At 48.0% G+C, this 25239-nt stretch overlaps 2 protein-coding genes and 1 long non-coding RNA gene across 3 annotated transcripts; 1 reads left to right on the top strand and 2 right to left on the bottom strand.

Annotated features, from left to right (window-relative positions):
* Nucleotides 1-2312: 2312 nt before the first annotated feature.
* On the bottom strand, nucleotides 2313-23096 carry LOC109461151 (uncharacterized). Its single transcript, XR_012490463.2, has 2 exons — nucleotides 22445-23096; nucleotides 2313-7768 (listed from the first exon to the last, which is right to left on the bottom strand). It is a non-coding gene; the product is annotated as an uncharacterized LOC109461151 (long non-coding RNA).
* Nucleotides 14378-20186, bottom strand: GCC1 (GRIP and coiled-coil domain containing 1). The gene is made up of 2 exons (XM_019757138.3): nucleotides 18092-20186; nucleotides 14378-17212 (listed from the first exon to the last, which is right to left on the bottom strand). The coding sequence occupies exons 1-2, from the start codon at nucleotides 19121-19123 to the stop codon at nucleotides 15917-15919; spliced, it is 2328 nt and encodes a 775-aa protein (XP_019612697.1). The 5' UTR covers nucleotides 19124-20186; the 3' UTR covers nucleotides 14378-15916.
* On the top strand, nucleotides 22155-25175 carry ARF5 (ARF GTPase 5). Its single transcript, XM_019757139.3, has 6 exons — nucleotides 22155-22331; nucleotides 22847-22927; nucleotides 23252-23361; nucleotides 23848-23919; nucleotides 24454-24579; nucleotides 24688-25175. Exons 1-6 carry the CDS (start codon nucleotides 22265-22267, stop codon nucleotides 24772-24774), a joined length of 543 nt encoding a protein of 180 aa, XP_019612698.1. The 5' UTR covers nucleotides 22155-22264; the 3' UTR covers nucleotides 24775-25175.
* Nucleotides 25176-25239: the final 64 nt, after the last annotated feature.

The raw sequence follows: 25239 nt of genomic DNA, 5'->3' as shown, positions 1-25239 counted from the left end.
ACAAATATCGCCTTGGTCCAAAGGACCCATTTTGCAGCAGAGGCAGTGTGACGATGGGCACATGACCAGACTCCACTGTCTTATCACGTGCCTCATCACCCTGAAACATTCAGGCTAGTAGACAGCGTAATGGCCTGTTATCATGCAGTGTCATGGAATTATCATGCTTTACTCCAGCACATGGTACAGGCATTGAACCAATAGGCAGTACGCGGTTCTGTGTCTCCAATATCTAGAATACCCAAGACCAAGAGCCAATGGGTAGAAGTAGGATTAACCCTTATCACCATCACTCCCAGTGACTCACTCACAGAATTTGTGCTTCCCAGTCCTTTAGCTTCAGGCTCTGCTGTGTTAGAAATTCTGGTCCTAAGTGAGGCTGCTTCTACCAAGGAACACAGTAGAGTTCTACCATGTTTCCGCAAAAATAAGACCTAACCAGAAAACAAGCCCTAGCATGATTTTTCAGGATGACATCCCCTGAACATAAGCCCTAAGGCGCCTTTTGGAGCAAAAATAAATATAATAGCCAGTCTTATTTTCAGGGAAACATGGGAGTAACCTTGAAGCCTCAACTCTGACTTGGTCACTTTCATCTCCTCATCCCAGTAGATAAACAGGCAAATACATAAGTTTATTTCTAATTGCCATAAAAAGCAAGGATCCAAGCTACAGAATGGGGCCAAGACGAGTGTGTCTGAAACCCAGGGGCTCACTGGGGTATCTCTGGTTGCTTCCATGCCCAGTGATAACAACGGATGGAAAACTGAGCAACCAGTACCTGAACGAGGTGAGGCAACTAAGTATTCAGATCCCTCAAGGATGAAGGTCTAGGTCACTCTACCTGTGAAGAAACCCAGACCAGGCAACGTGTTGGCCATGGGAGAGAGAAATCTAGAATGAGTGGCGGAGAAGTGAGATGATGAATATCTATTACTGCCAAGGAATGAGCTATAGCATTGGGGACCTCAGTTCATTTTCCTCTCCTGCCTTAAATCTTTTCAGAAATGATGGTTGGCTACCATCTTGAAGGTGACTGTGAATTACTGAACTTGCACCTCCTTTCTCAGGAAAGACTTAAAGACCTTTTCACTTCACACAAAGGAAGGCCACATGTTATTATAGTGCGAGAGCCAGATATAGCGGGAAGGGCAGAGGTGATTTGAGAGATGCAAGGGAACAACTGTATCCGCACCTCTTATGTGCCAGTCTGGGTCTCCTGGGTCTCACCTGCCCTCAAGGCCTCTGGCCAGTTATTCCGGGCGGGGCTGCAGCGGCAGTGACCTCCTCCCTGTGGTCTCTGACCCACTTTAGGCAGAGAGAACTTGGTAGTACTTTGCCCTATGTCCATGCTGCACCTACCCCCCCCCAAGGCATCCTTCCTGGCACCGAGGTATGATGCACAGACCCACAGTGCCCATCAGGGCCAGCTGCATAGTTTGCAGGGCCCAGCAGAAGTGAAACTGGGTGGTTGCTTGTTCAAAAAGCAGGAAAAAAGCTTTTTTCTTTCTCCCACAGTGGCTGCCTTGACCTGTCCTGGTACATTTTACTTGTTACTTAATGCTGCTCTCCCTCGGGCATAGAGATTCTCCCTGGGTGAGTGCAGACCCTCCCAAGTCCAGGACCTTGACCATGACTCAGTGCACACAGCACTTATTCCCCACCCAGCTCTACCCAATGCACGAATCCAGGTCCCCACGGGGCAAAGGGTAGCAGCAGGAAGGAGAAGCAGGCTGCTGAGGACCCATCCACCCCAGGGAAGCAGGGAAAAGAGACCACTTGCTAACAAATGTTCCAAGCCCCCAGTGCATACCTCACTTATAAAACACAAATGCAGAAATAAAATTATTAAGAATTTCAAGGCAGTGACTACAGAGCACTAAACCCCAAGAGCTGGGCCCCCTTCTGAGCTCAGTCCCTTACCAGCCCAAGAAGCCCGCCCTGGCACCCAGGCGTGCCTCACTGGGAGTATAAGAGAATTCACACCCTATGGAGCACTTTTAACCAATGGGAGATGGGAGACAACAAGTAAATTCTTCTCCCTCCTTACTCCAGACATGCTGTCCTGAAAAGCAGTCGCTTGTATAGCCTCTTGGAAAACGGTTCTGTAAGATTGAGAAGTTAGTCACACTCAATTCCAAGTGCAGGCACCTTCATTGGGCATTTTCATATTAGCTCTACGTCCTCCTGGCCTCGCTCCTGCTTGGAGTGCATTCCTAATGAAAGTAATATCACTTACGCCCTTCCCATAGTCTCTGCATTTTGGGTAACCCAGGCTATGACCATCAGTTAACTGGAAAGCAAGGAAGGAATCATACTTTAAACATTTTATTTTGATTTAAATGTTTTGTTTTACTTTAGAACGTTATTTTCATTAATACGTTTAAGGATGCATTTGTTTGCCATTTTTCCACAGGTATTTTTTTTAGACTGGATCCATTGGAGTCCTATTTTGTCTTTATTGACTAAATCACAGCCACACATATTATTTGCAATTTATAGACTTGATTTGTTTAAAGTAAAACAATAATTTAAAGACCCTTTTAAAGCAACTTGAATGCATAAGTCCTTTACATTTTTATAAACTTTTTTTCTTATGTTTAGCAGTTGCCCCACCAAACATAACTTGGTAGCATTATTTTAGTGATTCCATATCATTTGGAATATGAACTCATTCCAAAGCACTCAGCTTAGTTTCATGGTAACAATTCCTTTTCAACGACTTTTCCATAGGTTTATATAATGTTTAATTATGTTACAATCACAAAGACATTACATATAAACAGGCTGACATTTAAACAGGGTTACATCATTACAATTATAAGGGCAACCAAGGAAAATACATATAAGCAGGTTTGAGGACAAACACAGTTGATTCCTGGTAACATTCAAGTCCACCAACAGGGACAGAAGACGGTGGTGTCCTTACTTATTTACATCAGTGGTTCTCGAACTTTGGTCCCAAACCAGCAGCATCAGCATCCCCTGGGAACTGGCTGGACATGCAAAATTCTCAGGCCCCACTCCAGACCTACTAAATCAGAAACGAAGAGAGTGGAGTCCAGAAATTTCTGTTCTAACAAGCCCTGCCGTCGATTCTGATGCATGTGCTAGTTTGAGAACTACTGTCGGAGAGAATAGTCTAGTAGCCAGGAGATGGGCAGTGACTAATCCACGTTACTGTAGAAACAGAGAGTGTTGTTAATTTAATAAGTTAGTTCATTGGAGGTCAGTTAAAAGAGCTTCTACTATGTTTTAGTGGTGATTAAATTTGACTTCATATAAATAAAAAACTGAAAACAACAGTAGTTTATGTGAATATAGTTAATACTACTGAACTGTACACTTAAAAATAGTTAAGGTGGTAAATTTGTGGTATTTTTTACCACAATTAAAAAATTAATTAATTAAATTAAAATTTAAAAGAGCCAGTGGCTTACACAAATTAGAAATTTATTGTCTTTCACCTGGAAGAAATCCAGAAGTAGACAGTCCATGAGCTACCATGTTGCCCTGAAAACAAGACCTAATGGAAAATAAGCCCTAACGTGATTTTTCAGGATGCCATCCCCTGAACATAAACCTTACTGTGTCTTTTGGAGCAAATCCTAATATAAAGACCCGGTCTTATTTTCAGGGAAACATGGTATATGGCCTTTCACTAAGTGACCAAGGACCCAAGGACCTTCCCGCTTACTCTCCACCATCCCTAGTATGGGAACCTCATCCTCATGGTCCAAGAAAGGCTGCCAGAGCTTCAGCCACTTCATCTCCATCCCAGGCAGCAGAAGGATCAAAGTGAAAAACAGGGCTACTCTGCCCCTTAAGAAGAGGCTTTACGGAAATCCCACACAACACTTCCTTTTAATATCTTATTGTCTAGTAGTCACGTGGTTTTGCATAGCTGCAAGGGAACCTGGCAAATGTTTTTTAGTTTGAGGCACAATAGGCCTACCTAAATATTGAGATGCTACTACCAAGGAAGAAGAAGAGAATAAATATTGGGAGACAATTAGCAGACTCTGTCACATATGATAACTATAAAACCATCCCTGCCATTACATAACCCTCAAATGAAAAAAATCTCTGTGTGAAAAATTTCTAGACATTGCTATAGTAAAAATACACATAGATTCAGCTTTCTTTCAAGAAATAAGAATTCACATTTTTCATGAAAGTTTGAAAGGGAAAAGATAAAATACCCTTCACTGAGGCCTATTTCATGCCAACCGCTGTGCCTTTGCATCTGTCATTTCATTGATGGCCCATCGGCAGGAGTGGTGGAAAGTCCAACTTACTTTCTGTAATAGGCAGGATGGGCTAGATATGATGGAGTTAAAAAGAAAACTCACTGACCGCTTACAGGGAACTAAAAGAATTACACAAGAGTTCCTATAGGTCAAAGCAAGGGCCATGACCATGCCTAACCAAGTGCCTGGGAAACTGGACATCAGTGGCTAATGATCTGGGCTTAGAAAGAAGCTCCTAGAGGCCAGTGCCATGTCTCACTATGTCTGTCTCTAGTAACTGGCCCACATTCTCACATATCCAAAGAACCCAATAAATATTTAAGTTGAGTTGTTTGCTAAATGGAAGTTTTTAAATCCCCCAAAATCTCTCATATGAACCTCAATTATCTTTCTAGAATCACTCCTCTCCTGAAAAAATTAGCTTCTGCAGGATTTATTCCTAGAATTCATCCAGATAGTGAACAAGATAAGAACATACTGAAAATTAGGTTCTGCCCAACTCCATCCACGTTGCCTGCCTCCCGGGGAAGGACTTCCAGAAACAGCGTGGGTACCAGCCCTCTAGTGGAGGAAACACTCAGTTTGGCTTTTGTGCTGCAGTACAATGTGATATGTCAAAATTGTGCCTTTAATGTGATCTTTTACAAGCTAGTAATAACAAATGTTGTTGTGGGAATTACATTTTGATGATGATTAGGTTATATCGCAAATGAATCACTTTTATGAAGAATAAAGTATACCACACTGCAGGTGTTGTTATTGGGGATTGCCGACTAAATAATTTAAGCTGTGCTGTTTATGTAAATTCTTAATTACTGCTGGGTCTTGTACAGTAAGATAGAGTTAATGATCTTTCCTGTCATATCTCTTCTGTAAGGGGATGACTTTTGTGAGCTTTCTCCTTCTAATGCATAAAACAACTAAAACCCTCTGTTAAGGACAAATGGGTAACTAAATAATGAGTCAAAACCTATCTAATTAAGACAAGAGTGCCAGAGCTGAGCCCAGAGCTGCTTAGGGGGACACTTCTAATCATTACTCGATGTCTCAAAAACCAACTGAGCATTCATATGCTGGGGGAATACCCAGTGCTACCCCCCAAATATCTTCAGTACATTCCTGAGCTTCTAGTGTCAGGACTTAATATCATCAGCAACATCTGCAAATAAATATTATTATATGGGGTTCTCATCCCTCTTCTCAACTCCCCAACCCACTTCTGGATCCATAAACATTTTAAGTTTAAAGAAAAATGGCCGTTGGACTATTGTAGACTTTTGATCATTCTTATGAGTTCATGGCGGTGTTTGCTGGCCTGGACTCTAACCCGAGGTAGTTAATATGAGCAGGGAGGGGGTGGGGATGGAAGTGTGAGGGCCATAAAGCACAAGACTCAGGACCATAGGTCAGACAGGAGGTTCTAGGCTCATCAGCCTGCTGGAGCTCACCAAGAGCTAGACCGGGAGGGTGTCATTGCAGAGAGGAAGGGCAGAACCTAGCTGCAACGTAGAGGGTAGAGACAGGAAAAGACTACTTTTCCATCCAGTTAAGAGCCTTTAAAGGGCTCACCCTGGCCTGAAGGCAGAGTTCCAGAGGCATCGTGTCTGACCAGACTGTCCATCTACCTTCAACAGTCTGTCATGAGAAGTGTGCTGGCACATTGTGCACACAATCAGAGAACCCAGGGCCCTGAATCCACTCCTGACTGACCCAGTTGTATGGTGTAGACACCCTCAGCTCCTGTTCATTCTCAGACGAAATTCTCAAGGCTGGCTACACTTTCAGATCCTGACTTTTGGTTCCGCCCCAGATACAAAACTTAACCTCAACTCCCTTCACAGATTGATCCTTCCCTAACGGCCTTTGGACATGGCACAGGATGACCACAAGGTCATTCATTGTCACTCATTGTCCTTGAAGTCCTTACTCACTCTAGGACCAGGCTGTTCACTTGTGTTCCATGCTCTCACTTTCCTATCCACTCACCCAGGACTTTAAAACTCTATCTTTTATAGACAGTAATGGAAAAGTTCCATTTACTGCCCTGATGATACAGGGATCTGGTAACTACCCTTCAAAGGAGACATATTGGATGACACTCTTTTTTCAAATGACCCAGCCAGGCCAGAGCTGAATGTACTAATGGGGGTGGGAACACTCTATTTTGGGGTATTTAACAAAGTTTTAATTTTAGAGAATCTTAGATGCATAGAAAATTTTCAAAAACAATACAGAGAGTTCCTATATACTCCAAACTGTTTTTCCTATGATGAGCATCTTACATTAGTATGGCACATTTGTTATAATTAATGAACCAATACTGATGCATTACTATTAACTAAAGTCTATACTTTATTCATATTTTCTTAGTATTTACTGAATGTCGTTTTTCTGTCCCCGGAACCCATCATGGATATTACATTTAGTCATCAAGTCTCCTTCCACTTCTCCTGGCTGTGACAGTTGGGACACTATGTTTTACAATGGCTATGCCCTCTCAGACTCAACTTTTATGTCTCTCTGGGCTACCTAGGAACCCATGAGCATGGGGAGGAAGGTAAGAGGGAAGACATGAGTCACTCAAGGTAATACATGGAGCCTGATCCAATCTGCACAGTTGATAAAGTTCTATCAGGACAAGTGAAATACTTCTTACAGTGGTGTGAGCGTGGTACCTTGTCCTGTAAGGAAAAGTCCCTTGGGGCAGGCAGTTAGCTCAGTTGGTTAGAGCACGGTGCTCTTAACCACAAAGCTGCAGGTTCGATCCCCACATGGGCCACTGTGAGCTGCGCCTAGATTGAAACAAGAAGATTGAAACAACTACTTGACTTGGAGCTGATGGGTCCTGGAAAAACACACTTAAACAAATAAAAGTGTTTTTTGTTTTGTTTTTTTTAAATGTTGACTTATACTATTTAAAAAGAAGAAGAAGAAAAGAAAAAGTCCCTTGGTATGTACCATACAAGAAGAGGAAGAGGAGACAGATCAAGAAAAAAGCCACATGGCTGCAAAGGACACATTGGAAAGGGTGTTGATGAGGACCTGCCCACAATGGAACTGGACAGAGTGTCACTGGCCTGAGGCCCCAGAGCAAAGCCAGCCAGGCGAGCAGACACAACACTGCAAGGTCACATCCCCTGTGAAGAGTACGGACAAAGGCACCATCGGGCAATCCGCCCCAAGAGATCTTCATTCTCCAAACAGATGGGGAAACTGTGTGGCAGGCCACAGGGATGTACCAGGCTCAGCGAGCCCCTCCCCTCGCTTAGTGCCACCAAGGCTAGGGACTCCCAAGGACATTGTTTCCCAGGACCAGAGGTACCTCTCAAGTGGGGACACCCTCAGGAGTCAAAGGGCATGAACTCTATTCCATCATCTACTTCCGTCAGCACGTGCTCCATTTCTCTCCATGGGGATCAGAGCCACCATCGCTCTCCTCGTCTGGGGCCAGGCCAGCCTCACAGCCTCACAGTCAACCTTCTGCTGACTCTCACTCGGGATGGGAAGAGGAAGAAGACCTAATACACGGGAAAGAAAGGGGTGACCACTCTGAGGCCTGGAGAAGGAACGGCGGTGGGGGGTCAGGGGACAAAAAACTAATAGGAAGTATTTTTCCAATCTCTTCTTCTTGTTCTCTAATTATTCATCACCCATTTTTGCCTCGATTTTCCTAGTATGTTTTAGCAACTTTACTGAGATAAAATTCACATATAAAATGATTCACCCATTTAAAGTGTATAATTCAATGGTTTTTAGTATAGTCCCGAAGCTGTTCAACCATCAACACTATCTGATTCCAGAACATTTTCCTCACCCCAAAATACACCCCGTACTCATTAGCAGTCACTCCCATTCTCAGCCCCCACACTTGCCAGCTCCTAGCAACTACAAATCTGCTTTCTGTCTGTAAGGCTTACCTGCTCTAAACACTTCGTGTAAATGGATTCATACAATAGGTTGCCTTTCGTCTCTGGTTTCTTTCACTTAGCATAATGTTTTCTGGGTTTTGCCATGTTGTAGCATGTAACAGTACTTTTATGGTTGAATAATATGCCACCGTATTATACACATATGTGGAATAATGTGGAAAATGTGGGATAATATACCACTTTTCATTATCCATGTATTAGTTGATGGACATAGGTTTCCACCATTTGGTTTTTGATGCTATTATGAACGTTAGTGTACAAGCTTGTGTATGAAAGTATGTTTTCAATTCTCTTGGATATATACCTATGAGTAGAACTTCTGGGTCATAGGATAACCCTATGTTTAACTTTTTGAGGACTGTGGCTTCACCAATTTTTTCACGTGTGCAAGAAATAAACTCTCCCGCTGTTTAAGCCAGAGTTCTTTTGGGTTTGGATGTATGTACAACGGAGCCTAATTATAACCAGTACCTTTGACCATTAATCTTTAGTGTTTTCTCAGTGGTTACATAGCCTTTAATTGCCAGGTGTTTTTCGTCTGCCCAGTCAGACTGGAAGCAACTTGAGGATGGTGATCGTGTTCTTATATTCCTGCATCTATCACAGAGTCCAGGATGGTGCCACGCCCCCAAATAGAATGAACTAAAATAACTTCTGTTTATGTGCACAGATGTGGGGGCTTACACTGAGTCTAAAGAACATGCAGAGAATCACCAGCCTTCACCCTCTGTGATGAGTGAGAATTTCCTTCTCTACCATCGATCACTGAGCTGCATCTTCTATTCTACCTTTTTAATTACAGGACACTTTATATGTTCTGTTGAAATTATATGGAGAGACACTAGGTGTTGCTGCTTTCCCATGAAAAAGAATATTGTTAGGAATTACCCAGTAGCACCATAAACCTTTGTTACCAAGAAGTAAGGAAGAATTTTGATTTTCCGTTTTGGCTTTTGCCAAAGTTCTTTCCGGATAGAATATTTACAAAATACATACTGTGGTAGGCAGAATAATATCCCCCTACAGATGCTCACAAACCTGATCTCTAGAACCTATTGGGTTGCATGGCAAAAGGGAATTAAAGTTGCTAGTTAGCTGACCTTAAAATAGGGAGGTTATCCTGGATTATGTACGTGGAGATTATTCTGGATTATCTAATGCAATCACAAGGGTCCTTCAGAGTGAAAGAGAGAGGAAGGTGTGACTCTGCAGAGAGGCACAGAGAGATGTAACATCGCTGGCTTTGAAGATGGAGAAAGGAGACCATGAGAAAAGGAATGCAGGCAGCTTCTAGAAGCTAGAAAAGGCAAGGAAACAGACTCTCCCCTCTGGCCTCCAGAATGGAACACAGCCCTGCGGACACCTTGATTTTAGCCCAGTGAGACCCCTTTCAGACTTCTGACCTCCAGACTGTAAGATAATAAATTTGTGTTGTGTTCAAGTCACTCAGTTCGTGGTAATTTGTTATGGCAGCAAAAGAAAATCAATACACATACTAATACTTCCCCCCCTTCATCCTTTTGAAAGTATGAATCTACATCTAAGGAAAACAGGGTGATGGGGGAGCCAAGTGAGGGTTACGTGACAGTTCCCCAACATATAGTTATTCTATCATTGTGTTATGTTAGCTAGGATATATGATGTCAGACATTAATAGTAATTACTTTTTATAGTACTTTACACTTTTCCAAGAACTTTCAATATATTGTTTGATTCGATCATCACAATAACTTTGAAAAACTAATGTAAATGCCTCATTCCCCTTTTTTTTTCACTCCCCTTTTTGACAGATAAGAAACAATGAGTCACCAGGAATGTCCCAGAGACAGATAATGACAGAACTAGCATCTTGTTTTTCTCGCTTTCGGGTGTTGTTCTCAGCCTTTTTTCTTTAATCTTACTCTTTGAAAGAACTTGGGTCCCAGGGTGCTAGAAACAAAAAGCCCACTTTCCTAAGTCTCCTGTATGTTTTGAGGCATTCTGCCATCATATTTAGCACTGACGGAAAGAGTTCAAAGCCATTAAGTTAATTGAAAGTTTCCACTATTGGGCTTCTAGAAAATGACCTGGAGTCTGGTGATCAGGCAGACCTACCACTGTAGGCAAAGGGAACCCTCAGAACCCGCAGGCTCCTTTCCCCAAGGGTTCATTCACTCTTCACTGGCTCTCCCTCCCTGCCCAGCCTCCACCCTCCTCTGAGCCCTGGAGGCAACCCTGACACAAAGAACCTCTGCCAGGAAATCATCCCTCTGGCCCATCCTACTCTGTACAGTGAAAAAATCAGACACCTTGTCTACGTATCAAAATTAATGTCACCAGTGAGGGGCAAATGGATCTAATTTGCCCCCCGAGGTGATGTCCTGATAAGCTCATGCCCTTGTATTCTGGCAGGGACTGCATAACCGGAAACCAATCACGAAGAAACACCAGACAAACTCAAAATGAGAAACCTTCTACTAAAAAGGGGGGAGGGCTATATTCTTAAAAGAAAGATTGTCCCTGTCATAAAAGACCATAAGAAGGTGAGGAACTGTGGCAGATTACAGGAGCCTAAAGAGAGATGACGAGTAAATGCAGTACGTGATCCTAGACAGGGTCCTATACTAGAGGGAAAATCCCATAAAGGAGGTTACGCTAATTGACAAATTGGAAAGCAGATGGAGGATTATATCATAGAATTGTACGAGATCAGTATTTTCAGTCTCTTGCTCATTCATTCAGCTATTTATGGAGCACTGAGTATGTGCCAGGTTATGAAAAGTCCTGACAGCACAAGGATAAATGGGGCATGACCTTGAGGGATGTATAAAGTAGTCAAAGAGCAGAGAAGTAAATTCAAAAATGAAAGGACAAGAAATCACTGTGCCCAAGGTCAGTATGAAAAAAAGTGCTGAAGGATTTCAGAGAAGAAAGTACCCGTGCATCCCTGGGGAGCAAAAAAATCAGCACAGAGGAAGTGACAGTCCAACTGAGTCTGAAAGGACAGGATCATACCGCAGAGGGTTGCGATGGGGCTGGCAGGGATGGGGGGCACTTTAAAGGTAGAAGAAACAATGTGCCTAAGGATCCTACACTGGAAAATGTACACTGACCAAGTGTTACTGCAGGTATTCAAAACCAGCACAAACACGCTTGGCCTGCAGGCTCTTTCAGATCTCACGCAGCTGACTAAGGCTGCAGGTCGGGCAGATATCCCCGCGGAGTATACAGGACACCAGGGCAGGACGTCCCTCACAGGGCCTGTGAAATTCCCTAAACTGCGGCTTCATTTTCGGACATCTGATAGCTGGTAAACTAAGGGAAAGGCAATGGACCCTCCGCTAAATACTAACTCCCAAAACTTCTGACCATGTGGACAGCACGGCCTCTGGTAATTAAAAGTTAATGTGTAATCTACATTTAAACACTCATATTCGTGTAAAGTCATATCAGTCTTCATTCTCTCCGATATGAAAGAGAATACTTAGTCCCTCGGTGGCAGGCCCAGAGGGATGGATGAATGTGCACTGAGCCAGAGAGGCTCTCACGGCCAAAGTCAAGGAACAGGGCTTGCTTCCTTATGAGGGTCATGGGCCTCCAAGTAGCCTTTGCTTTTCTGGGCTCCCTTCCACTGTGGGTTTGTCAGAAACACTGATCTGTAGGTCATCCAGGAGGTCTGGGTCCCAGGCAAAACAAGGGTCTCTACTCAAACATAAAACTGACTTGTTAACGGAAGAGTCCATTTCAAATTTTCGGTGTGAAAGAGCTGTGCTGCTAGGAAAGAATGAAGCTTCTGGGACATTATAAGGAAGTCAGGTGCCACTAAAGCAAGCACTACCTGGACAAGTGCCCTTTCTTCCCCAGCCTGTGCCAGAAACACGGCCCCCTCCAGTTCCAGGGAGCCACGCATTTTCGGTATTCCACGTTGCCCTCTGCTGGAAGACAGCTTAGAGAGCAGAAAGAACCTGGACCACTGGTTCACAGAAACACGTTTGAATTCGGGTTCTGCTATCACTGACTCTGGGCCTTGGGCAATTCATCTTGCCAAGCCTCCATTTCCTCATTTGCAAAACAGACCTGCTTCACAACACTGCTGTGGGAATCAGTAACATCATGCAGGGGAAATGCTAGCCGTTCGCTTCGTAATAGGCACTTAAAATACAGCCGTTATTCCTTTTGTTTACAGCGACATCTGTGATTAAGAAGCACGGGACGTAGATCCAGAAGAGCTCAGTCTGACTTCCAGTTCTCCCACTTATTGGAAAAAATTCTTGGGGAAAAAAAAGAAACGCAGTTTAGCCCCCACCTTGCTTTAGGTGCTCTGCTGGTTCTTTAGGCATCTTTCTTTAATCTTGAGGATACAACCCTGAAAAAGGTATTATTATCCCCGTTATAAGAAAATTAAGTTCAGAGAGAGGAAGGCATGCGTCAAGGTCACACAGCTGGCAGGATATTGAACTGAGATTTCAATCCAGAATGCCTGAATCTAGTTTCTTGCTCCCAAAATCATCAATAATCAGGCTACTTGGGGGCAGCAGTGGAAGAGCGAAGGGGAAGTTGGAAAGGTGGCTGAAGGTTGGGTAAAGTGACCACTCAGTAGGGCTCTATTTCCCATTCCCAGCGCTGTTTCCCCAGCTTACCTAGAGGTTATAGTTGGAACACACTGTAACAGGAGCTTAACAAGAGCTAGTCCACAGCCCTCCTTTTATTTTGTTAGAATGATCCAAGTTCTAAAATTAGCAGTCATCTAGAACCTGGGGCACAGAGCAGCTTCAGGGCTCTTAGGAAGAACTAATGTTGCCTGTTCCTCTAGATAGTGCAGCAACTTTGCTAGATGGCATTTTATAGCTAGAGACACTCTCTCCATGTGAACCAGCCCAGTTCAGTCTAGAGATCACTCTCTCCGTCCCTAGAAATCACCTATGGAGACAGGCCAGGCACTCCCAGGTCCCGGAGACAGGAGCACATCTAGATTAAGCAGGCTTTCAGGTTAATCAGACCTGGCTCAGATCTATATTAGTTACACGATCTTGGGCAAACTTACCATCTCAGCCTCTGCCTCCTCATCTGTAAAATGCGAGGAGTAAAAGATGTAATGGGCATAAATGGCTCAACATGGTTCTGGCACACTTCACAAGAGTTAGCAAAACAACCCTGTAAGAGCAGTTCCGCAGCACAAAGCCGAGAACCTTGGGGTTCTAGGTAACAGATGGAGACTTAACAGCATCAAGGGCACGATGAATGGACCTTTATTCCCCAGGTCAGAGGTACCCAACAGGAGAGAGAGGGAACCAAAGCAGAAAGCCCTTACCGTTGTCAACTTGCCTTCCTGCCGTTTTCTCCCCCCATCTCTTCTCCCGTGAGCCTCCTGACTTATGTGGTACAAGTTAAACAAGGAAGGTGCAGTCTCATTACCTTATTGACATACCTCATACACTGTCTGACATTCTGGGGCCAGGGCCTGTGGAAAGTGTATTTTCCTCTGACTGAAGCTGATCTCCACTCTTTCTCTTTCTCTCCCTTTCCGAGAGTGCAAAGCAATCAAGTAACTGAAAATTGTATTTGGGGGAAAGGAGTGGAGCGACAAGGAACCTGTGACCTTAAGGGTTGGGAGGGTCCAAGACTTTTTCAGTGGGGAGCATTCAGAGCCTTATGTAAATCGATATTTAATCAGAAATTGACTTGCTTCTTTGCTCATATGGAATCTTCTCAAAAGTAAAAAGCACAAGAATTGTTAGTCCCAGGAAAGCAACTGTGATTATGGATCTTTGTATTCTGTCTAAAACCACCTAGAAACAACAAGTATATATCCTATATGTAAGGGGATCAGGTAAGAAAATGAAGAGATGATGATTTAGTTATTGATGTACTGAGAAACTTTTCTAGGATACCATGAATCCGGACTGGAAGCAGAGCAAAGCATTCATAAAGAGATTACTTCTAAAGTTTTACAAGTAATTATGGAAGTTTCAAGCCCACTCACTAAATCTGTGAAACATCTTTTTCCAGTGTAGCTGCCTACACACAAACATACACATACACACATAATTGTAGGCTAAAAAATGTGCGTTGTAATTGAGACTGTTTAAGCATTGAGGCATTCCTCCCTAGATTCAAGCTCATGGATTAATATATTATTTCCATCCTTTGAACTTACCATTTATAGTCGCATTGTTTGCATGTGTGTGTGTGTGTGTGTACCATTCAAAAGCACACAGGTCAAGTTGTTCAGGTTTAATGATTCCATGGTTTATGGTATTATCATTTGAACACATCACTTCTGTTCCATTAAGTCCACTCACTGTTTGTAGATAGTCCAGGTTGCCCAGCCTCCCAATCAGAACATTTAATCAAAGTTTTCTGCACCCCAAACCCTCACAAACCAGATCTCTATGATGAAATAACAGAAAAAAAAAAAAAACGTATTCGTTCAGTGAGTGGCAAAGCATTGGTCTTTAAGCTCCAAAGACCAGCAAGAGCAGATGGGGGCAAGGAACGCATAGCTACTGTTTGAACCTGACTTAGAAGTCTGTGTCCTCCTTTCCTTAAGGGCAGAATGTATCTACTTATGCAACACCAAATGTAAGAAACTCCGTGGGAGGAGGAGAAGTTATAGTAACACAAGTGGGGAAGACGAGGACTCTGGGCTGAAACGCAATTACCTCCTCAAGGGAGTGGGCAAAATACCCGGGTAACAGTCACCCATGAACACCCTGGCTGCAGGGACCTGGACATTTAGCCAGAACGCTGTCCACGGAGCAGCAAGCACCCTGGCCCAGCCTTGGCTGAACTCCCGCCACTTTTCCTACGAGGATCACAGCAATCTTCTGGAATCCTCTGCAGTCGGTCTTCCCCCTCTGCCCTCTGTATCTCTGAACTAACTCCTTGCATCCAGGCAGGACCACAGCTTCCGGATAAGACCCCTCTCTGTAAGAAGCTAGAATTTTTTTTTGCAGTGGAAGTTCAACACTGAAGATAGCAAAGTCATTCCCGCACAATGTCAGGCCAACCTTAGGCAGGCAGGTTAAGGCAGGGACAAGCAGGAAGGGTCTATGACAACCCTACCAGACCAAAAGCAGGTCACTCAGGAAATCCCTCAGATTGAACTGGTGCTCAGGGCTCTCTCTACAATGGGCACAAGTGGAGCGTTTTGTCCAGACCGGTTAAGTCGTACCAGCCCTAACTGAACCAAGCTTCCCAGTTCCAGGGTGAACTCCCTATTCCTTGGCCCTTTGGACTAGTGGGCAAGCTGTCACTATTTCAAACCTCCTGGTCCCTCTTCAGCCTGGATGTGTGTCCCCAGAGAATTGGGGCGGCAGTGGACCAGACTCAGATTGTGCTGATGGAGAAAACAGCTGGTCCTTGTGCGTGTTTAGAAATTAACTGAACTCCCTTTGGAGTCACATTTACTCCTAGCTCTGCACTAGGAGCATAATATTAAAACAGAGAAGTCTTATTTTTAAAGACTTTCACCACTTCCCCAACTTTTGCGCCTCTCAATCCCAACCTCTTCCTGCCTCTCCCCCCCCCACACACACACACCACCAGAAGATGTTGTCCCAACTCTTCCAGTGTCTCTAGGGCCCAAGGGGTAAAGCGGTGTTAATGGCATTTGGCGGAAAATCCCACCCTACGTTGAAGACTCCTGCCAGTTCAACACAGTGAAGAAAGAAAAGGTTAAGAGAAGAGGCAGTAGAAACCAGAGCCTGTTCCTTCCCACAGAAGAGGCACAGAAATTTCCAGTCAGTGAAAATAGCATCATCTCTTGCCAGAAGGCCACCAGCTCCCGCTGGGTGGGAGCCGCATTATTACTTGTTTCTCCTCGGGACTGAAATGCAAGATAGTCAGGATGGCTGTGAGCGTCTGCTGGCGGCCCAGGCTGTCGGGCAAGGTCAGGAAGCGGTAGATGATGTTTTTGAGGTACTCGAGGTTGGCTCCCTCCCGGCTCTGGTCCCTGAAGTTCTTTTCAATGTGGCTCTGCAGGACCCCGACCTCCTCACGATGCCGCTCCCCCTCCTCCAGCAGCCGCTCCTGCAGCTGACGGACCTCGACCTCCAGCCTGTGTTTCTGTTTCCTCAGCAACGTGATCTCCACCTCCTTGCGGGCCAACTGCTCGGCGTACAGGAAGAAAGTAGGCTCGTTGGCCGCAGCTAGTTGCAGGGCTTGGGTCAGGCTCTCCGAGGAAGTGATGTCGGCCGGGTCCCCAGGACCTCCGCCACCCACAGGGCTTCTGCGTCCCGGCAGCCCGGAGGACAAGGCCACAGAGCGCAGTTGCTCCAGCTCCAGGTCCTTCTCGGCCAGCACGGCCAGCGCCCGGTCCCGCTGCCTGTGCAGCTCCTCCTCCAGTTTCAGCGTGCGGTCCCTGAATTCCAGCTGGCTCCGCTCCAGCTCCTGCCGGTGGTGATGCTGTAGCCGGGCCAGCTCCTGCTTCCAGGCCTCGGCCTCCTGCTGGTGTTGGCGCTCAAGCTCCTCGCAGGACAGACGCAGGGAAATATACTTCTCCTTGAGCTCTGCAAGCTGTTCCTGGGCTTCCTCCAGCTCCTTGGCCAGGTTACCGTCTTTGCTGTTCTTGCTCTTGAGGACGACCTGGGCCCTCACCTTGTACCTCTCAAACTCTTCCTTCAGCTGTTTTAGCTCCTGTTGGTAGTAGAGCGCAGTCGCCTTCTCCCCATCAGCGGCCTCGGAGCTGGGCGTTATCTCCAGGTCGCAGAGCTTCTCCACATCCAAGGTCACCTGGCTTTTCCGGGTCGCCACCTGCAGTAGCCTCTTCAGCTTCTCCATCTTGTCCTTCAGGACATTGACGTCCAGACTGGACTCCTCTCCATGGCTGTCTAGAGGGGACCGGCTGGAGGCTGCGAGAGCCAGCGTCTTGTTCTCCAGGTCCAGCTGCATGATGCGCTCTTTCAGCTTCTGGATGGCCAGCTGGTCCTTCTGCTTGGCTTTCTCATACGTGCCCAGCAGTTCCGACACCTCAGATATTTGGTTCTCCAGGGCTGCCACCCTCTGCTCTTCCAGCTGAGATTGCTGACGTCGTTGATCCTCTGCGAGGGCTGTCTGTAAAACAAGGAAACAGATGGAAATGCATCCAGAAACGCCACAAAGCGCTATGGCGAACTTTGAGAGCACAAGAGAGGAGAGCAAAAGAGGCACCGAATGGGATGGCCTGGCAAGAATGGGAACTGGGGGTTTTTTGGTTGATCTGGGAGCTAACAAAAGGTCCTGTAATCTGCTTGGGTTCTGCTCACAGACACATGTTATACCAGACAATTAAGAACCTCTGCATATCTGCTCCTATTCTGGTTTAGCACTTCCATTGTCTCCTATCATACACCGAACTCACATATAAAGAGTGCTATCTTCATTTATCATGTGTTTCCCCAAATCTTATTAAGGAATCATATGACATTCTCTTCCTCTTCCAATATTCCTGGAAAATCACAACTGAGTTGGACCTCTCTCCACATGGAATGGAAGCACTATAAAATAGAATACCTTTCCAGAGCTGGCAAAATCTTGGCTGAAAGCAGTTACAAAAGGTCATTTCTTCTGAGAAAACTCCCTTTTCCCCCGTCAGCCATCCTACCTATAGGGATATACCACTACCTACACACAGGCATATAGCTACAGTCAGACACACGACCTTTTCACTGCGTGTCTGCCTCAGTACTGCTTCACAGAGCACAGTGGGTAAGACGCCAATGCTAGATCCGTCTGGCTCCAACCCAGCCTACACTTAGAAACTCTACATCCTGTTGGAAACGTGCTCTGTGGATACTGTCAACACCACATAGAACAGAATTTCCAACTCACCAATAAAACGTTTTGAATAGCATCAGAATTGACAGTGCAGCCACTCAGATCTATCAAAGGAGGAAAAAAATTATTTCCCACTTCAGGCTTAAATGACTTTTTGAAGGAGATGAAGATAATTACCTTTCTCATTTCCTGCTGCAACTGAGCCTGGAAATGGCTCTTAAGGCAGGCAGCCTCTTCCTGCAGCTGCTGCAGCCGGGGGTCTGGCTGATTCTTCTCCTCCTGAAGAGCCTGCAGCTGACCTTTGAGCTCCTCCACCTCCCGGGTCAGCTGTCTGGTCTGCAGTTCAAACCCTTCCATTTGACCAGCTGCGTATGCCCGCCCCGCCAGGGCTTCTCGGGTCTCTTCCAACCGAAGCTCCAAGTCTTGGCGCTGCGTCCTCTCCTCCTGCAGCAGTTTCTGAAGCTCGCGCAGCATCAAGGCATGGTCACTCTGCTCCTGGGCCCGGTCGTGCTGCTGTGTGATAAGTCGGGCTTTGGTTTCGGCTATCTGCTCCTGCAGCCCCTTCAATTCTCCCTCCAGACGGCCCCTCTCCTCCTCTGCCTTTTTACTGGCATCCTCTAAGTCCTGTTTCATCTTTTTCTTGTCAGCCAGGTAAGAAGCTTCCATGCGGGACTTCTCCTGGGTGACTGTAGCCAAAGCGCTGGTCAAAGTAGCCAACTGAGTCTTCAGCTGATGCAATCGTTTGTCCACCTCCCCAGCTGCAGACGGTCCATCCCCACTGCTACTGCTAACACCACTCTCCGACCCGCTGGCCTCTTCCGACTTTGCAGGTGGTGGTCCACGGGCCAGTCGGTCATCTTCTACCCCAAACTCACCCTTGGTGCTAGTGAGACTGGCGACAGTATCCAAGCTAGTGGCGGTCCCAGTGCTATCCTCGCTGTGAATGGAACATCGGTCATCCACGTTGTCAGGACAGGTGAGGCCTGGAGGCGGGCCATCTGCCAGGCCCACATCCGCCTCCTGGGATACTGACAGCACCTTGATGCTGGCCTCTAGCGCCTCTTTCTCTTTCAGTAGGCTTTTATAGGCGCGAACCACATCCTTGAGACGTGCCTGGTACTGGAAGAGCTGCTTCTTCTGCGTCTCAATGGTCTCCAGCAGGTCCTTTTTGCTGGGGCCACCCCCGAAATTCATTCCAAACTTCTCCATGAGGATTCAGAACGCGCCGTTCCACGTCGTCAGCGTTGGGGCAGCCCGGGAGAGGGTCGCGGGGACACTGGCGGGCGTTGTGGTCCCCGCGGCCGCACACCCGCTGCTCCCAGTAGTCCGAGACCGACGCGGGGAGGCGGGGCGGCGGGGCAGAAGCGCCACCGGGTCCGGGTACGGAAGGCGGGGGCGGTTCCCACCTAGAGGCGGGGCGACCTGGGCAAGAGAGGAGCACACAGCCAGGGCGCCCCCGCCCTGTCCCAGAAGCTGCTCCGCGCTCCCGCCTGCCCCGGCCACGGCAGCCCCTGCAGGACGTCGGCCCACTGTCCGCCAGGGGTGTAAGCGGAGCGCAGCCCCATCACCACTTCCGAACTACAGCGGCCCAACACGGGCGCTTCCGGGTCCGCTGGAAATGACGACAGCAAGACGCCGCAGGCTCCGCCCCAGTGGCCGGAGGAGCGCGTGGCCACCGCAGCCTGGGAGCGCTCGGCCGCGGCCTGTTGGGAACCTGGCGGGGCTTTCCCTCTCCTGGAAGAGCAGAACAAGCCGAGCTAAGGACGCGAGTGACGTTGATTTCGTGAGGTTCGCCCGAGCTTGCCTTCAGGCCACGATCAGCGAGGGACGGGGCGACGTCGCACTGTGTCCTTACTGAACAGCTCGCAACGCGTCCCCACTATTTGGGGGCTCAGTACCTTTGTCCCTAAAGAGCAACAATCAAGACTCTCATTCAAACCACGAACACTGCAACCCTTTCTAGTACAGTGTTTGGCACCTGGAAGGCGTATAGTATAATAATTATTAGCACCATTCCTGAGTTCTGCTGAGTTAATGCAACAAATGTTTGTAAAGGGCATCCGTATGGCCAGGACGTCTGTCCTTAGTGCCAACTATATTCCAGGAGCTTTGCAAGAGTTTTGCTATGTAGTCATTACAATACTTCTGCTCAGTGGGTATTATCAGCACTGTTTTACAGATATGGAAACATGAAGCACAGAGAGGTAAGTAACATGCCCAAGGTCACACAGCTACTAAGTTTAGGGGTGCTATTCAGATCAATCCAACTCTCAACATACCAAATGCTGTGCCAGGTGATCACTACGAGGAGACAAGGTCCTGCCCTCACGGAGTTCCCATCTAGTGAAGAACCAGGCATGCAAACACAAGTCCTGCCATCGTACCGCTATGCATAAGTATATTCAGTGATACAGAAGTTAAGTGGAGGATGTCCTGTCTAGGGGAGGCAGAGAAGGCTCTCGGAGAAAATACTTTGGGATGTGAAGGATGAGTAGTGACTACCCATCTAACCAGAGATCAGGGAAACAAGCATTCCAGGCAGAGGGAAAAGAGTACAAGGACTCCTGTCGCATCGGGAATCTGGCTCACCTGGAAAGCATTGAGAAGCATCTCGAGGCAGTAGTTTAGGGTATGTGAAGGAGGTGGCAACAGACGGGCTGGCATAGGAGAGGTGGGGACCCAAATTAAGGCATTAGATTTTATCTTATATGATAAAAAGACACTAAAGGATTTTAATCACAAGAGTGGTATCATCAAGACTTGTATGACAGGGTGGCAATACCAAGGGGCAGCAGAACTGTGAGGAGACTATTGCAGTCGTGGAGATGGTAGTGAAATACGGCGGTGACAACAGTGATGGACAGAAAGAGGCTAATAAAAGAGCTGAAGATGTAGAACTGACCTGACTTGTTCATCACTAGTTGTGTTATTATATTGGGACTCTTTTAAATGTATTCTTCGACCTTGTAAAAGCCATCCTAGGAATGCAAGTGTGATTGAAGAGTAAAGTCATGCACTCAGACCTGATGCCCGAAGTCTGTTCTCTTTACAGACTTGCAGATCTAGATGGGGCAGGCCCTGGAGCTCTGTTCACACCCAGTTTCTTAGTGGCCCAGGAAACATCCAGCTGTTTTATACAAAACATTCAAATACAGTATCTCATCATTTTAATCTTTACTTCATGAGATAGGACAAATATCAGTCTCCTTTTATAGATAAGAAAATGACAGATTGTGAGGACTGTTGAAGGCAAGCCCTCAAAAAAAGACAGAACTGAGATTTGAACTGAGGCCTGGAACAATGGCATACAGTAGGCATTCAATATTTGTTGACTCAGTGAATGAAGGTTCTCTGCTTCCCAGCTCACCTCACCATGTCCAGTCCATAAGCAACTGGGATCCAGAACAGGCAAAACACCTGTCCACACTCCACTGAGCAACCTATCAGTCCAGTTCAACCTCACAAGCATTTGTTAAGCATAAGCCTGGCATGATGCAGTTTTTGCCATAGAAGATATTTAAATGAATTCCAATCTGGCTATTTCCCCTCCAACGCTAAGATGAATGGGGAAATTACTGGAGAAGCTCTTCGGGCCTAAGGAGGCAACAACATCCTCACATCCTGGATAGGTGTGCATTAATAATCCAGGCTGCCAGGTCTGTGGCAAAGTGAGGAAGGACTTCAGACAGGCTGCCTGGGTCCAGAGTGAAAAGCACTGCTTCTATGCACACCCGGTACAGCCCTCTCGCGATTCCACGGTCCCTGAACCACCTACTATGCTCAAAGCCCCTCCCTCAATGGGAGCTGAGGGGGCAAAAGGGAGGTCTTAAGACGACTGCACGGAGCTTACGCACCTCTAAGACGGTGGTGCACACAGTCGACGCTGCCAGTTAGAAAGAACTAAACCGGAGACCAGAGTGAGCTGGACGCAACAAACCAAAGCCCTGCGGCGGGCCACGGAAGATGGGGGTGGCGGCCGCTGCGGAGCACCGAAGGCTTTCCTCCGCCCCCCTCTAACTGCCGGTGCGACAGCCACAGATGTGACAGGCGTGCTAGAAACAGGGAGAGACCCTGGCCCTTTCCCTCTTTAAAACCGGCGCGGGACCCAGCCAGGCTGCGGAGATTCGCTCAGCTTCGGCTTCTCCCGGAGCCCGAGCCGCGGGGCGGGGCAGGGGGCGGAGCTAGGAGCGGAGCGCGGATGGGGGCGGGCCCGCTATGACGTAGGGCGGGCCGCGACGCGCGGAGGCGGTGGCGGCACCTCCCACTGCTGCTGCGCCCCATCCCCCCGCGGCCGGCCGGTTCCAGCCTGCACCAGGTGTCCGTGTCCGTGCCCCCTCCCCGGGCCCCGCCATGGGCCTCACCGTGTCCGCGCTCTTTTCGCGGATCTTCGGGAAGAAGCAGATGCGGATCCTTATGGGTGAGGCAGATCAAGCGCGCGGCCCGGACGGGAGCACCGGCCCCCGCGCAGCCCTCCCGCCCCCGCGTCCCTCCAGGCCAGCTCACCCCGCTTTCTGACTCTGAGTCACCCACCTTCTAAACCCCTGGGGCCACTGCTCTCGGGCGGGTCACAGTCTGCAGCGACGCTCCCGGGGCCTGAAACCGGGAGCTGCGGGCCTGGGTGGGGTGACGCTCCCTCCGCCCCAGCCCGGATGGTAAGAAGGGAGGATTCCGCCCTTGGAGGCCACTTTTAAAAGGAGCGCGGCCCTCCTCCTGTACCCCTTGCACCCCCAGTCCTCGCCCGCTTCAGGGGCAGGAGTTGGCGCTCACCACCCGGCCTGCCCTTAAGGCCCGGAAGGTAGATAACAGCGCGCACCTGGAAGCTCTCGGGCTCTCCGCCCCTGTCACCGTCAGCTGTCCTGGCCTCTCCCCTTCCCTGGTCTCTAGGGGGCTCCCTCGCTCCCATCTCCAGCCCTATGCCCCTCTTCTTTGCAGTTGGCTTGGATGCAGCTGGCAAGACCACAATCCTGTACAAATTGAAGTTGGGGGAGATTGTCACCACCATCCCCACCATAGGTGAGTCAGAGGAGGTGAGACTGGGAGGAGCGGGAGCGTGGCGGCGACCTCAGGGTCTACTCCTCATTGTGCATCTCCGTGCTGGGACCTGACACCAGATACAGCTACCTGAGAAGTGGGTCACATTATCTTTACCTGCTGGATGGTGTCGAGGAGGGGTGGATGTGACCTAGCCCCGCCCTGCCAGCTGACTGCTAGTCTTCTGGACTTCTCTTCCCTTAGACCTCGCTCATTACCTTCTGATTTGTGTCCCTGCTGAATGCACTGTAGTGAGTTCCTTCCTATCACGACTTTTTCCTCATATTTTTTTCCAATTATCTTCAGGCTTCAATGTGGAAACAGTGGAATACAAGAACATCTGTTTCACAGTCTGGGACGTAGGAGGCCAGGACAAGATTCGACCTCTGTGGCGGCACTACTTCCAGAACACTCAGGTGGGGGGCAAGGGTGTCTCCCCAACTCCAGGGGAGGAGGTGATAGCATTAGGAAAATTGTTGGCCTAGGCTGGGCCCCCTAAGGCAGGAAAAAGCCTTACCCTTTTCTAACCCCCCTTTTGTAGGGTAAGCCTCTATTCTTCCTTCAGAACTGGCCTTTGTCTTCTGAGACTCAGCCACCTTTGGCATCTTCTGAGAAGCAGGGTTCTGGGTCCAGGCTGATTTAGCTCTCATCACATGTCTCCCTGTTCCCATGCATATCTTCTAACTAGACTGCTTGTCTGAGGGCACAAGCTGTATGAATCCTTTGCAGGGTGTCACCAGTTTGTGCCAGGATGTCTGCAGAGCCTTCGTGGAAGTTTACTAGATGAGAGGGGGTTAGACACATTTAAAGAGAGAAAGCCAGACTCGGGTATGTCCCAGGTGGGAGTGATTGCTCCTCCTTCCTTCCTTCCTTCCTTCCTTCCTTCCTTCCTTCCCACCCAGGGCCTCATCTTCGTGGTGGACAGTAATGACCGAGAGCGGGTCCAAGAATCTGCTGATGAACTCCAGAAAATGGTGAGCCCCCAGGGCCCTGGGAACTGAGCCCTTAGTTTGGAAACAGAGGTCGCCGTGCTGGCGTGAATGTCAGGAAATGCCTCATGGGCCTTGAATGTACAGTTCTCTTGGTGGAGACAGGTACATGGAGAATCTCACCCTGTTGTGACTTTGGGTCAGGTAAAAAGTATAGGATTGAATTTTTCTTTGAATTCTCATGTCTTCACATCTGAGTCTGAGAAGTTGGGGAAAGGGAAGTTATATGTGGTGGAGATAAACATCATCATACCTTCTTGTTTTTCCATTGGGAAATTTTGTCATTTTGACTAGAACAAGTACTAGAACAAATTAGAAAAAGGTCGTTTCTGGACTTAACGCCAAGATGGTCTCCAGCTGACTTATAACTATGTCTTGTGTTCAGCAGGAGACTACACAATGTTATATTTTCCCCACAAATATGCTAGAAGGTGGAAAGGGGGCTCCTCTACACAGTGGGAAAGAGGGAGCCTGGAGACCCCAAACGACCCCAGATTCTACTCCCTTGGCCTCTCTCAGCTGCAGGAGGACGAGCTGCGGGATGCGGTGCTGCTGGTGTTTGCCAACAAGCAGGACATGCCCAACGCCATGCCAGTGAGCGAGCTGACCGACAAACTGGGCCTGCAGCACTTGCGAAGCCGCACGGTGAGGGCCTTGCCTCTCCCAAGGGAGCCACAGGCGGGGGCAGGAAGTAAAGGCACCCCCCCCTTTTTGTTCCCTGCTACTGACCTCTTTCTTTCTTTTGCCCCACAGTGGTACGTCCAGGCCACCTGTGCCACCCAAGGCACAGGCCTGTATGATGGGCTGGACTGGCTGTCCCATGAGCTGTCAAAGCGCTAAGCAAGCAGGGGCCAGCCCCTGCTGCCCGGAAGCCCCCGCGTGCATCCCCGGGATGCCCAGACTCCCGGACTCCTCAGGCAGCGCTCCTCCCTCCTGCTCCTCCTCCCACAGACGCAGGTCTCTGCTCCTGCCCCTCCTGCCTGCATGTTCTCTCTGTCGCTGGAGCCTGGAGCCTTGCTCTCTGGGCACGGAGGGGTCTACTCTCCTGCCTGCTGGGACCTGTGGAAGGGACTTCCAGGGCCGGGGCCCCTTCTTCCAGAGGAGGAGCAGGGATCTGGGTTCACTTTTGTTTTTTCCATTTTGGGTGTACCCTTGGGCTAGGTGGGGAGGGAAGGTGAGGGCTCCAGGTGGTGCTATGATATGGCACTGGATATTGAGTAATAAATTTGCTGTGGTTTGTACACGGTGTTGTCTGTAGCCTAGAAGTGGGGCGCTGGGTTATTGGGTGCAAAGAGACAATATGGG

This window comes from Rhinolophus sinicus, chromosome 8 (assembly GCF_057876585.1).
Source record: "Rhinolophus sinicus isolate RSI-liver-muscle chromosome 8, RSI-T2T, whole genome shotgun sequence".
NCBI lineage: Eukaryota > Metazoa > Chordata > Mammalia > Chiroptera > Rhinolophidae > Rhinolophus > Rhinolophus sinicus.
The sequence above is the reverse complement of the archived record's forward strand: the minus strand, read 5'-3'. Positions and strand labels throughout refer to the sequence as shown.

Bases quoted from the DNA above. Each gene is read 5' to 3' on its own strand.
- GCC1 (XM_019757138.3), bottom strand. From the start codon at position 19,123: ATGGAGAAGTTTGGAATGAATTTCGGGGGTGGCCCCAGCAAAAAGGAC. The intron at 17,213-18,091 runs GTAATTATCTTC...CTTGTTTTACAG, and splicing joins TGCAGCAGGAAATGAGAAAG to ACAGCCCTCGCAGAGGATCA.
- ARF5 (XM_019757139.3), top strand. From the start codon at position 22,265: ATGGGCCTCACCGTGTCCGCGCTCTTTTCGCGGATCTTCGGGAAGAAG. The intron at 23,920-24,453 runs GTGAGCCCCCAG...GGCCTCTCTCAG, and splicing joins CTGATGAACTCCAGAAAATG to CTGCAGGAGGACGAGCTGCG. The intron at 24,580-24,687 runs GTGAGGGCCTTG...TTTGCCCCACAG, and splicing joins AGCACTTGCGAAGCCGCACG to TGGTACGTCCAGGCCACCTG.